This window comes from Cheilinus undulatus, linkage group 4 (assembly GCF_018320785.1).
Source record: "Cheilinus undulatus linkage group 4, ASM1832078v1, whole genome shotgun sequence".
NCBI classification, from domain to species: Eukaryota; Metazoa; Chordata; class Actinopteri; order Labriformes; family Labridae; genus Cheilinus; species Cheilinus undulatus.
The window spans coordinates 39,426,684-39,440,751 of NC_054868.1; the positions used below are offsets into that span (position 1 = coordinate 39,426,684).

At 41.6% G+C, this 14,068-nt stretch overlaps 1 protein-coding gene across 1 annotated transcript in view; it reads right to left on the minus strand.

Annotated features, from left to right (window-relative positions):
- znf827 (zinc finger protein 827) overlaps window positions 1–14,068 on the minus strand; it is a 131,568-nt gene that overhangs the window by 71,694 nt on the left and 45,806 nt on the right. The window contains exons 3-4 of the mRNA XM_041784605.1: window positions 13,102–13,274; window positions 12,324–12,807 (exon numbers count right to left, since the gene is read on the minus strand). Coding sequence (XP_041640539.1) covers window positions 12,324–12,807; window positions 13,102–13,274 — 657 coding nt within the window. The remainder of the gene's footprint in view (window positions 1–12,323; window positions 12,808–13,101; window positions 13,275–14,068) is intronic.

Below are 14,068 nucleotides of genomic sequence, written 5' to 3' on the forward strand. Positions count from 1 at the left end.
GATCAAGCTGTGGTCGTCAAGCTACACTGGCGGACTGCAGCAGACCTGGATTTGTAAACAAAATGACAATTAAACTAAGCTAACTAATGCAATCACTAAATGGGTCGACAAAGACTGCAGACCATCAACATTGTTGAAGGCGAGTTATTTTGTACTTGACGTGTTTGGTGATCAAGTTTGCAGTTTATGGATATCATTGCTCAGTGAAATCCATCCATCCTTCCACACATTTTCTATACCGCTTGTCCCATTTGTGGGACGGGGGGGGGGGGGCTATCCCAGCTGTCAGTAGGCGAGAGGCGGGGTACACCCTGGACTGGTCACCAGTCAATCACAAGGCTTGGTCAGCAAATACAAATATTGTACTTTAAAAACCAATATAACAGCTGAGATATTAAAGTTTTAAAACTGCACTTTGTTCAAAATTTCTTTTTTCAAACACGATACTATCTCAATCCAAATAGAAAGTAGATGGTAGTATTTTAAATTTATGATTAATCACAATTAACCACAGCCTAGTTATGTGATTAACTTGATTTATTTTTTAATCAATTAACAGCACTATTTATAATACCATACCTTAAAACTAGGGTTAGAGTAAGGGTTAGGGTTAGAGGATTTGATTTTTTTTTTCACCAGATGTTCTTCGTCCCTCCTTTTGACAATTCATTGGTGCATGCTTTTCATTCTCCAAACTACAGACATGGCTCCAACTTGGACCACATACTCACATAATAGGAGGCTAACATGCTTTAAAATGATACAGAGTACAGTATTTGCAATGTAATATGCTCATGAGTATAAGCACTTAGGCTCGATACTGGCACAGATACCCCATACTGCTATCTACATCTGGGCATCCCTTGTTATTAATAATAACTTTGCTTGTTTAGTACTTTAAGAAGCAAGGGTTTACAAAGTGCTTTGGCAAACATAACGAATAAAGAAAGAGCAAAGCATAAGAACCAAAACTCAAAACAACCTATCTAAACACCAAAAACACATTTTTAAGCAGAAGAACCTATATAAACATACCAAACCAAGAAGAATTAGTACATCAAAAGTGCTCTTGAATGAAGCAAAACTGATTCATTTGAAATGCAGAGGATGCAATATTTCTTATCAGCTTACTTTATTTTCACAAGAATAATCAATAGCATACACTATTACCAAAATAACTGATTACCAATAAATTTGGATTTCAGACCAAAGTTTAAGAAAGGAATAATGAAGTTCTTTCTTCCACTGTTTGATTTGGCAGACATATGATCTAGAACCCTGCTGACCCTGGTTAAACCAACAGTTTTCAAACATACCCCACCATTACTATCTGTCACACCCACAGAAGCACACTCATACACAAACACATAGACACAGGGCACGGATAAAAGCAGGACTATCACTCTTGGGCAGACTGCTGTCCAGTCTCCTCTGGCCCCAGCAGAGATCTGCTCTGCTCCTCACCCTCCAGCCTCACCTAACATCTCTACCCGACACAGGCCCGCCGCCCCCTGCCCGCATCATCAATCTGTGCCGGCTCGGGCCCCTCTGATTAATGATGATCTATGCCAGAGGGATAGAGGGCTCAGGGACAGGGGACACAGGAGCAGAGAAAAGGGGACAGGTGCTGGTGTTTTTTGACCACACGTGTGATGCCACAATGCCACAGTGCCACACCACGGCAGGCCCAGGGCTGCAGATCAAGAGGGGGGAGAAGGGAGAGGTTGAGCAGTGTGTGTGTGTGGGGGGGTGTGACCTTCAAGTTCAGGGGCAGTGGCGCAGGGTCGCACGCAGCACCAGCTGGAAATGTCACACCGTCAGATGTCAGCGGGCAGGCTAAGTATAACCTGGTCAGCACCTGGAAGGACGTCCTCTAATTAGAAGCGTGTTGGGCCATGTCGGATCAGACAGGGACAGCACACTTGGTCACCGTCTTACAAACACACATAAAAATACACAACCCCATTTAACCACGCAAACACATACTTAAGTAGATCTTAGGAGAAACCTTGCTCTGTGTTGTTTCTTGCAACAGTGCCCATGCTGGGCTGCACATAAGCCACTAGACTCAACACAAACTAAAAAATTCTTCTCCTTTGTGGCCTCATGAGAAGAAAAACAACCCCAGGATGTTCACTCACATACAAAGTCACGCCACTCCTGTGACCTTTGGGTTAGTGGCTATAAATAGAAAGTATTTCCACTAAGAATCTATGTTACACAGCCAAATGAATTATTTAGTAGCCTAATCCAATGGGCACGTTTTTTATTCCTCTTAGCTGATGGCTCAGTGACAGGAAGCCGGAGCACACAACCAACAGAACAATTCCTCCTGCAATGCCAAGCTTTCACTTTGGCCTTTAGTCTGTCAGGATTTCACAATCACAATAGCATCATGAGCATCCAGTCTGTGGCAGATCAGCCTTGAAGTGAGCACAGATCAGAGGAGGGGACGGCCATCTCTGGGTGACTGGGCATCTCTTCTGTGAGCACGTACCCAGGCCAATGTCAGCTCCCTGTGCATGATACTGTAAGGCTGCTCCTAGCTCAGGGTTGACGATGCTATCAGTTTGTCTCCATGTTATCACACCCTTTCTGACACCTGCCACCAATGCCACTTCCACTGCCGTTCCCTTCCCTGTTCCTCTCTTTCCCCTTCGCTACGCTCCTCTCTCGCGCCTCATCCGTCTCGCTGCCAGGCGCTTGTCCACTCCGCCTCACCTCTCGCTCTGTGGCCAGGGCTGCCGTCAAATAACTTCATTAGCTTTCCACCTCTGTCACGCCGGCCTGCTCCCCCTCTGACAATTGGCTGCTGTTTTCTCTGGGAGAGAAAAAAAAAGCACAGGGCTACGTGGGGCAGGTTGAGAACCCAACAATAGCTGACAGTGTGCTAGACGCCGGACAGTGATACTGATGGCTGCAGTGGGGATGTATGTACCAGAGGTCACACACAAAAGGCCTGCCTGTGTCTGCTCATGCAGAGCTGGAAAGCAGGGGACGCTCAGATTATATCTTGATGTTCACACAGGGACAAAACTGAAGACAAGGCATCTCTAAATTTTAAACTGTCTGTGTCAACAAAGCCAGAGTACTTATGCACAAGCATTAAGTAACATTAAATGAGAGGTTGAGCTGTTGTACTGCATAAACACACCGATAGGAAGATTGGGTCATTGAAGCAAGATCACATAAATGATGTTGTACTAAATATCCGCACTGTGTCTGCACAACAGTGCTGATATTTGGTACAAAATATCCCAACCTCCAGTGTGATATGCTTTAGTGCAACTATTATAAAATCAACATACAACAGTAAAAGAAAAAAATCACTACCAGGTTATTATTTCTCTTCAGTTAGTTCCACAACTTAACTGAAAATGAACTGCTATTGCCAAACAACACACATAATCCTGCACTATTACTACTCTGTTTGTGTCCATGGTTACCAATGAATAGTGCCTTTGTTTCCGGTTAATTTATTTGGATGTATTCATTCATCCATTGACCAATGAAAGAATTAATGGATAAATAAAGACCAAATCTTTCTGCTATAACGTTGTCTGTATTCAGAACTACTGGCTGAGGTGAAGTGATGCATACTGCAAAAGTTGCAACTAGTGTTCTCCAGTCACAGCTTTCAGTCATCTGGTTTTGCAGAAGCCTGGAGGATAAACACATGATAATGGTTTAGAATTGGGCAGCTAACAATAAACCCAAAGTAGTGCTGAAGCCATAGCTTTTGATTCTCCATCTTTTCAAAACAGCATGCTTTGAAAAGATGGAGTTTAACCAATTTAGACCAGTCCACCCACAAAAAGCCCTCTTAAACCTAAGTACTGTTTGAAAACAACCTCCCAAAACCTGAGGGTTTTCTGAGAAACTGCAGAGTTGCACAAGTGTATTAGGTAGAACAACTCCATCATCTCATTAGGTCTTGAAGGTAAATGAACAAAAACTTTACATTGGGTCTAAACAGAATTTAATGTAAACTGTAAGTTTTTATCAACCCTAACAATGCACATCAGACACTATTTGAAAAAACTAGGCCAGAACTTAACCAACAATCAACACAATGAGATTTAACAAGGGCCAAACAATTTTGAAAAGATATCTAATTGTGATTATTTTGACTCAAATTGCAAAGTGGATTGGAACTGTTATATTAAAAATGAGTGATCATTTTATGCTATTCTTATGTTTACTAAAAAAAAATTACAAAAATGAAGAAAATAGGGTTTTTGTAGACTATCCTAAAACAATGCACTTTAATAATTACATGATGTGTAATGCATAACATCTGTGCTGCAAAAAAAGTTTAAAACTGGTATTTTGACATGAATTCCAGGTTATAGAAATATTGCAGCAGGCCATAATGTGATTTAATCTCATTTTTGGTTAATTGCCAAGCCCTAACTAAAGTCCATAAAATTATAGACAGTATAATGCATTTTCTTTTTGTTTGAGTCAATAATGCTGCTCGAAGCAAAGGGCAAGAAATTCTTCATCATCAAAGTACAGATGAGTGTTAATTAAATGGCATTAGCCTGTTCACATTAGCCAGTGAGCATATCGTGATCACTGTCAGCTGTCAGTCAGTGTTCTCAGGCTGTGATTTTAGTCACATGACAGTTGTCTTTTGATCAATTTAACACAATACTTAATGTAAGGATAAGGAGTAGTCTGATCAGTGCTACTGTTTTTTTGTTGTTTGTTTGTTGTGTTTTACTGGGGCTTTTCTGCTATGATTTTAGGCCACGCGGATCCAAACCAAGCCATGCTGATTCACTTTTCCATTACCAGTTTGGCTGCGCCCTGAATGGTCCTGCTCTGGAGCAGGGTCCAAGCACGCCAGCCTCACCTCCAAGTGCATTACGGAGACATCACAGCAATTCGTCATCATTCAGGGACGCCTTGCAGCATGTTTAAATAGCAACCACAGTACCAAACTTGAGACTACGGCATGGACAGGCATGATGTGAGAGGACAACTAAACTAAACTGTGCTGTTTCTTCTTCTGGCAGAAGAAGACAATGCTTGCTGGAGCGCAGGTGTTTATCGTCATCAACTCATAATACTGCGTCATAATGTGCCCTTAAATGGGTAGCTCTGTTGTGATGGAACAGCCAAGATGCTCAATGTAATGGAAAAGCCCCATATGTCTTCGTCTGTCAATTCAAATTGTATTTTGGCATTGCGGGAGCGTGAGAGAGCGCCGGCTACCCCACTGGCTCTGATGATCCCATTCTCGCCTTTGTAACAGCTCTGTTTCTACCTCCGAAGCTGGCACAGAAGGGGAATCACTTCATCCCCCAATTACGCCTCCACATCATACACAGTAAAGGCGAAACATCAGGGGCACAAATATCACAGCTTGAAACAGCACTGTGACTGAGCCTACTGTGTGTTTGTTTGCATGTTAATTAGTATTATGTATATTTTATTCATTTATGTAATGATAATTTTTTGGGGGGTTTTGCCTGTATTAAGATAGGACAGCAAAAGAGAGACAGGAAATAGGGGAGAGAGACGGGAAAGACATGAACCAAACAGCACAGAGAACCGGAATCGATCCAGGCGACCAGTACATTGGGATTACAGCCTCTGTATATGGGCCCCTGCTCTACCTACTGAGCCAAATCGACACCCATTTGAGTATTTTGACTGTGACTTTATTGGTATGTTTTATTCAACAGGGCTTGGTTGTTAGAGGGACAAAAGAGTTTCATCACTAAAAAGTACTAAGTGCACCTAAAATGCACTGAATCACAGAGTTAAACATTGAAGTACTGCTGTACTCAATATCAGCCCTCCTGGTAACTCAGCCATTCAAATTACGTGTTTGGGACTAAATACTGTATAACAACCAAAAGATGCCCAGGTATGCCCTATCATAGCACAGGATGGGAAAAATCCCTGTCTCTGTAAAACCCTTAAAAGCCCCAATGTTTACACATGTTCAGAGTTACATTCATTCACTGCTTTATTTTGTGTTACAGCATTGCATGCAGTAACCCTCTGAGGAAAAGGATAAATAAGACAACTGCAGAGGCATCATGACAGATGCAACACCTCCCACAACCCCCTGCATGCCAATTATTCACACCCAGCCAGGGTCAAGCTCGTTGTGCCTGTGTCACCACAGCGGGGGGTGGTGGGCCGGGGGGTGGAGGGGGTTGGTGTTTGGAGGGTGTGCAGTGCCCACTGTCATTATTAACTCAGGGTCCACTGGGCACAGGGTAGGGGCTGTGCATTTCAAAGTGGCTCAGCGGCTTTCATCTCTGAATCAAAATGTGGATCACACTGGATAGCTAACGGTTGTGTCAGCGTGCAAGGATAAAAATCAAAGGGTATCAGTATAACACTCAATGGAAAGCAGGGCAGCCCAAAAAAATGATATGCTTATTATGTCAGAGGTCAGGAAGAGTTCAGTGGCTTTTTAATGCCTGGGGAACTCGAAGCAACTCCCTCTTTGCCTCGTTCTCTGTCTCCCTCACTTGCTGTCACTTTATCTGTCTCTTTTTTTTTTTTATCTTCCCCTCTCAAGCCCCACACCACACGCTCTCCAATCCCTGCCTCCCCCTCTCCCTCTACCCAGGCCTTGTGGGATTGAGGCACCGAGACAGCAGTGTAAAAGCAGGAGGGATGAGCTGCTCGTGTACACATTCAATCTGAGTTGGCAGGGAGGTCAAAAGAAATAGAGTCTGGAGGTCCCAGGAGGAACTTCCTCACCTCTCCCTCTCTGGCTGCTCCTCGGTACGGGTAAGTCTCCCAAAGATCTGAGTCCAGTTCCTCTCACTTTCATAACCCTCCATCTTTAACTCCGCCCCCCGACAAAGAGAGATGTTGCTGATCAAAGAGGCAGTATTCATTAAAAACCATCATCATGCATTCAAGTTCAGCATCCCCTCGTCCGCTCTTTTTATATCCTCCCTCATTCTCCTTGAATGATGCCCTGACTAAGATGTCCGCCACTTGACACTGGACTGACATTGCGAGAAGCCATCTTGGCTCCTCTGGGAGTTGCCCGGGCTTGATTGTGCAGTCTGGGAGCGAAGTGAAACTGGCACCCAGGGGGCATCCATGTGGAGCCGGGGCGTGCGAGATCGAGGGGGAGTTAACTAAGCCGGCCCAGTCCCCGTGCATCCTGGCGGGGTCACAGGATGGCGCTGAGGGCGCTAATCATTTCAAATTATGAATTCCTTTTTAATTATGAATTATGCATAAATTTTTAATTAATCTAATGTTCCCAGGGTTTTTTCTCCCATCCTCGCTCAAGATCTCAATCTAATTACACAGCATTAAGTGGAAGAGTGGCAGCCGTAGCCTCGACCCCGACGCTGAACCTCGGTCAACCTTTTTCCATCAATCTTGCCATTGTCTCCAAGCTCAGCCTTTGATATTTTTGCAACATGGTAAAATGCATCCAAACACGGTCTGGACCTAGTTTACCTTAGAGCAGCATGTTTGTCAAGTTTGTTAAAATAATGCTGTATCATTATGTTAGAAGCTAAGGAAAATTGTGTCACGTTGCAATCACTAAGGACCAAAAACAATGACATTTCAACGTGAGAATATTTCATAGAGGGGAATTAAACTGCTACTACCTTTCACAAAGTACGGTAGCTTATGTTCATCAACATCTTTAAATAAAATCTGTCACCATTTTGTCAGTAATAATAATACAGACACATAGACAGATCATTCTCAGCAGGGAAAGAGATGTGCAAGAGGTTACAGATCTCTAGCTCTTCTGACACCAAGCCATATGTGGTGAGAAAAATTAATCCCTCAATAGCTTTTGTCGAGGTGCCCTTGAGCAAATCATTCAGTCCTGAACTGCTTCAGTGGAGCTAATCAGTGGCCAACAGCAGAGGTATGAGGGTGTCTGACTGAGTGGCCGTTTAAAGTAAGGGAAAAAGAAGCAAAAATTAATACTTAGATGGATAAAATATCTAAAAAGTGGAAGAAAAGAGTCACACATTTTAAGTATTGTGATTATATTCAAAGCAAATGATATCTAGCTAAAAACAGACCATTGGTCTCCAAGATAAAATGCACAGTTGCACCATCCTTGGTTTTTATTTGCGTTTTCTACTTTTTCATAGCCAATCATGATGGCATACACACTGATAATGTTTCCGTATGAGGTGCACTTCAAAGTGTTGACATTAAAACATAAAAATATAGGGACATATTGATGCCAGACAGTATATAGGTATATATACTAGCCATCTTGCAGAGCAATGTAATGTTTATATTAAGTAAGAAAGAATCTCAATATCAGATTCCATGCATACCATGCAGGAGTAAGTAGACTTGGACTGTGCTGTGATAATGCTAAGAATGTCTCCTCTCTTTTGCTGTCAAACACATCTTCATCATAGACAGAGATGACATGACACAAGTTAAATCAGTTAGATGTGTTGGATTTAGTCAGTGAAGTTCCTGGGTGGATAATTTCACATTAATTGTGATATATAACTGCATTTAGTCAGTTAGTCTAAAGTTAGAAAAAGAGTGAAAATTGCACATTATTTCTTTAAGACGGGCAACAGCTAAGGAAGGGTGTGTAGTTGGTTTGCAGAGTATAGCTAACATTAGCAGTGCTAGCATCCTCCCTGCAAGTTAAGGTCAAGGCTCCAGTACTGCATGTCATCAGGAATGTTTCAGGAATACGTGAGTGTAAGCTGACACAGCCTACATACACCTGTATTCCCATTTTCTAGGGTTGACATCCTCAGTCGGTTTGTTGCCCTCATCTGACCAAAATCTTGTTTGTTCGGACAGATGCAGCGAGCGAGAGAGGAACAGTTGGCAATTAAGTAGGGAGAGAGAAAGTGACAGTGCTGTTAGCTGCAGAGATGAAGTGAATTAAGATGTCATTTTCTGATTGTTTCACAGATGTTTAAGTAAACAGTACACGGGGAGCAGGTGGCCTAGTGGTTAATGGCGCTCCCCATGTACGCGGGCGGCCCGGGTTCAAATCCTTTACTGCATGTCTCTCCCCCACTCTTGACCCTGTTTCCGACTCTATCCACTGTCCTCCTCTATCTAATAAAGGCACAAAAAATGCCCAAAAATAAATCTTTAAAAAAAATAAAAAATAAACAGTACTCGCCATTGGACAGTTTTGCACCATGAGTGCAGTTACTGACTCAGTTAGAGAAGTCCTACCTGTGTGGAGCAACCACAACAACAATGGACGGTATACTTAACATGAAGGAAGAAGACTCTTGGTAAAGTGCACGGGTAAAGTTTCAGAGGATAGCTTTACAAAGCGTACTTAAACATGATGTTTTGAGTTGGATTTAAACAGAATTTTCAACTGTAAGAAAGTTTCCGCAGTGTAATTTAGTTACGTTAATCCAACAAAAATGTACAAGTAAAACTGAGTTGATATCACTTAAAATGGCTAAGTACATGTTACTAACAAATACTGTTTTTTAAGTGCTGTTTTTCAGTTACTTAAAATTTGTGTGTAATCAGTTGCCACGAATGTGATGAGTTTTATTAACTCATCATGAATTACTCAAGAATTACACTGCTTAAAAACTGTGAATCAGTTTCAGCAAAAACCTTAAGTTCTTCAACTCGTTCGGTTTTACAGTGTATGAATATAGGCAGATGCATGCTGGTCGTCTCTGAGTCAGTTGTTATTTCAGTAACCCAATGTGGTAAAAAAAAATATTTATCAAGCTGAGAACAGGTTGTTATGTTTATTTTTAGTTCATCTGGACTATCAGGAGGGTGTAATGAGAACACTGTCACTGATTAGGCTAAGCTAGAGATAAATGATCAATCAATTGGTCAGTGTGTGGTTGTAATCTCAGTTGACAGTTTTACTTTGGTTGACTACAGTCCTAGCATTTTCTACAACAAAAAAGGGCTAAACTGATATCTACTAGTGCAATCAGGACATTATGACTGGGATTGTGGAAGTAAAGTATGGAAGGATTAGGTAAACTGCCTTGTAAATCTGGTTCAACTACACAGGGATCCAACTTTAGCAATTTTGTTCGCTAATCACAAGCATCCCTAGATTTAAAAGAAGCCACCAGATGTTGCACTGATTGAGGCTCGATCAATGTGTAGCATCATCTCTTGAATGTAAAATTGCAAAATCAGGTCTCATAGAGGGGATCCTTCATGTGTTTACCCTTGTATTGTAGCTGAGACAGGTTTTTGTGGAGTACATTCAAAATATTTTAATCCTTTACATAGCATGCAGTGTTAAGATTCTCTTAAATAGGGGTCCATAGGGCATGTTATGAATTATTTTCGTGCTATCTCTCAGACCAGTTTAAAAAGGCATGCGGTACTTCTGAAAGGCTAAGAGTCATTGGCCTACTTTCCTTCTAGACTCATGGGAAAGCCACAGAAACTAATGTTGTGAATAACCCTGTGTGCAAGTGAAGGCATGCCTGATACCCTCAATATACACAATAAAGACTGAAAAATATCAGCAGAATGGGTCTGAATCTTCCTGAGACCCTTGCAGAAAGATTAAGCACATATTGTGTAAACCTTTTCTATTCAGTTCACTGCATAAAAACTATCACCACTAGGATTTTTTTCAGTGTTGATCCCATAATAGTCCAAACACATTAATGTATTTGCTGCTGTCAAAAGCTACAGCTGTCTGTTTGCTGAAGGTTTGAACTCCCTCCCAGAGAGTTTTTGGACTACTTTTGTTTTAAAATCCATTTAAAACAGCTCACAGAGACACAGAGGCAGCCTTGACCTGTAATGATAAACATAAAACTGTTTACACTTCTTAGGAGTGTTATTTCTGGTGACAGCAAAGAATCAAAACAAAACTTAAGGCAAAGGGGAGACAACTTCTAGCTTCAGATCAGAAATTTGAGTCTTCACGTTCAAGTCTGAAAGAAGTGAAACACTTTTGATAAAAGTCTGACTGGAGTTCTAAAGTCAAACTGAGAAAATAGCACAATAAACAAAACAATTATGGATTACAGGAGTCAAGCTGGTGTTGTGTCTGTGCAAGCTGTTTTTCCATGCAGCTCTCAATCTGTCTTGCTTTTGGATGTTAATAATTCCTAACTTCAGAGCAGCACAGACTCACATTGTTAGATTTACTCCTAATATTGGCCTTTAAGAAAACTATCTCACATTGGTGTTTGGCTCTTATTTTTTCATGTTATTTAAGGCTAACTCGAATAGTTGATAAACCCAGCTTTAGTAGTCAGCTATTACAGTAATCTATACTTAAGCCCCCTCGAGGAGTTTTTAACTGGCTATGAAAATTGAAAGCAGTGCCTCTATACAACCTACAAAAACAAGCTATATTTAATATCTGAAGGTGTCTGACAAGAGGATTACTTTACATTTAAAATCAAATACATGGTAATAGAAAGCAGGATGCATTTTTGTCAAAAACAATTTGCATGCAGAGTACATATAAGCAAAGGATAAGACAATGCTTTGACCACAGGGGGCGCCAGAATCAAAACATGACGTTCCTCACAAGTGCTTCAAAAATACAGTATGTCGAATTTTTGCACTGATAGTCTTTATTTAAAAATGAATATTCCTATGTTGTACATATTTTCAGTTAAGGTCATACATTACCTCAAATATTTCCAAAAGTTAAAAAAAAAAATATTGAAATCTTACTACTTTAATTGGCAGCGTGTCTGTGTGTCTGTCTGGATTTGCATCTCCAACCATCGCTCCAATTGTATATGTCGTTATTTTAGAGAGGAGGACAGCAAAAGAGTTAGAAATAGGAATGAGAGTTTGGGGAAGAAACATGCTGGAAAAGAGCCACAGGCCAGACTTGAACCCGGAACGCCCACGTAGATGAAGAGCGATCTTACGCCAAGTCCATCTATGCTCTGGAGAAAAGTTTATGAAAGTGCACCTTCATGTTTGTACTAGAAGAGCTCATGTGCATTCCCTAATAGCCTCCAGTGTGAATGTGAAGTGCACTTTTAAAAGCTTTTTGTCCTTATAATAACAATTTATGGGGTGCTGTTTTTAACAAACTGAATTCTCAGTTCCAAAACACAATGTACCTATTGTGCATTTAAGACAGTTTTAATGCAAAGGCATAAAATATTGTTAGATCAAGCTTTTAGATTCAAGTTTTTTTTTCTTTTTCCCTGGTGGCCTAAAATGTAAAAACAAATTAAATATATCCAATTAGAGAGCTTGTTGAACCAAACAAAATGTTTTTGTGACCTTATTAATTGCCTTGTAAACTTGGACGTGCATTTCTTTGCTTTCCGTAGAAATGGATTGAAATAGTCATTAGTTGCAGCCCTAAAGGAATGACATTTTCATGTTAAAAACATGATACTAACCTGAAAGCTTCATAAGCAGGTCAGTAGCTGTCTTTGTACTGATATCAGGGCTGAAGAGGGAGGCCGTGGTTGGACCACTAGGACTGGATCTGACTCCGACTCCAGGGAGATCGAGTGAGTTGGCACTGCTGCTGGGACGGTCCCTGCACATGCTAAAGGGAGAAAGCACAGACAAATCTCTCTCCTGTGGCTCCTCCTTGATGTGGACGTGATTCGAGGAGGCGTCGTGCAGTGGCGGCGACGTCTGCTGAGAGTCCGAGTGCAGCGGCGATGCCTCTGCCCCTCGAAGGTCTGCTGAGCTGCTGTCACCCATCAGGGAGCCCTCGCCCTCCGTGTCGGTGGTGAGCTCCTCTTTCACCTTGACGTCTGTGCGGGGGAAGTGCTGGTGGCAGCGCATGTGAAGCTTCAGGCTGAAGTGACGGGAGGAGGTGAAGGGGCAGAGTTCGCACTGAAACGTCTCACCTCGGTCCTGGTGCTGATGTACCTGGAAAAGGAGGACAGGTTTAAGTGTCAAATCACTACTTTACTCACTACAGAAACAACAGGACAACAACAGGAAGGATTATTTTGCTTCATCTTAGGAGAAGTTATCAATGAGGAACAACAAAAGCATTAAGTATGGTTTTATCATGCTATGATAAGGATATATTACAAAAGGATAAGTAATGAAAGCATGCATGCTTTAATTTTTACTAATTATATTCATATAACATTAATTAAAGATGATAGAGGTGAGGGTGGCAGGGTCAAAAGATGCAGAAAATCAATATAATCTCACCTTCATGTGGGACTTGAGATTGTCTTTGCGAGCGCAGCGGAAGGGACACAATGGACACTGGTGGCTTTTCAAGCCTGTGTGGATGACCATGTGTCTCTTCCAATAGCTCTTGCGTTTGATAACCAGGCCACACACAGGACACTGGAACGGTTTGCCACCATCCTCGGGAGAACCTGGAGGAGTACAGCAAAAACTACTGTTAACACAGGCAAAAAAAAAAAAAAAAACTGTCTAAAGGCCTGCCATTTGTCTTAAAGAGATGAAAATATCTACTTTGTTACTAACTGTAATGAAGCTCTGTTGCTGCAAAGGCATAAACATGCCTTTCTAAATGTAGACTGCAGTTTACACAGATCTGGAAAAGACGACGACTCCACACCTAATGAAGAAAACTATCAAGGGAAATGCCAGCTGCAAGCAATGGAACAATGGAAGTAAAAACTCAAGCATGTTTTAGTATCTCGATTATTGTTGTTGGCTTCATATCCGGCATCCATTACTGTTTAATTGGTCTTATTAGAAAGAGGCATGATTGCATTACAAATTCTACAAGGGCCTGTCAGGATGGCTTCATAAGTATTCCAGTGCTGTTCCTTGAAAAACATCTGGTAATCAGTGTTTGGTGAAATTACTGTGCTCAGCCATTCATTGACCTGAGGTGTAAAACCTCGAGACTGCCTATTTGCAACAATAAACCGCCATCTGCGGCCCAACCTCTCTGAGCACGGCAGAGATCACAATGCAAAAATGACTTCTGCTTATGCCGAGTTGAGCTGAGTGAAGCGGAAATAAAGCAGGAGAGGGAAAATGTGTGCGAGTTCAGTTCCTTCATCCTCATACCTTACATGTGTGTTTCCAATGTAATCATGTTTTTAAAAAAGGGTAAAAGCTCTCCTTAAATCTTCAGAGTGCAGAACATACCCAGTTTTATAGTGGAACTGGCAAGAGACGACAATAAAACAAGACA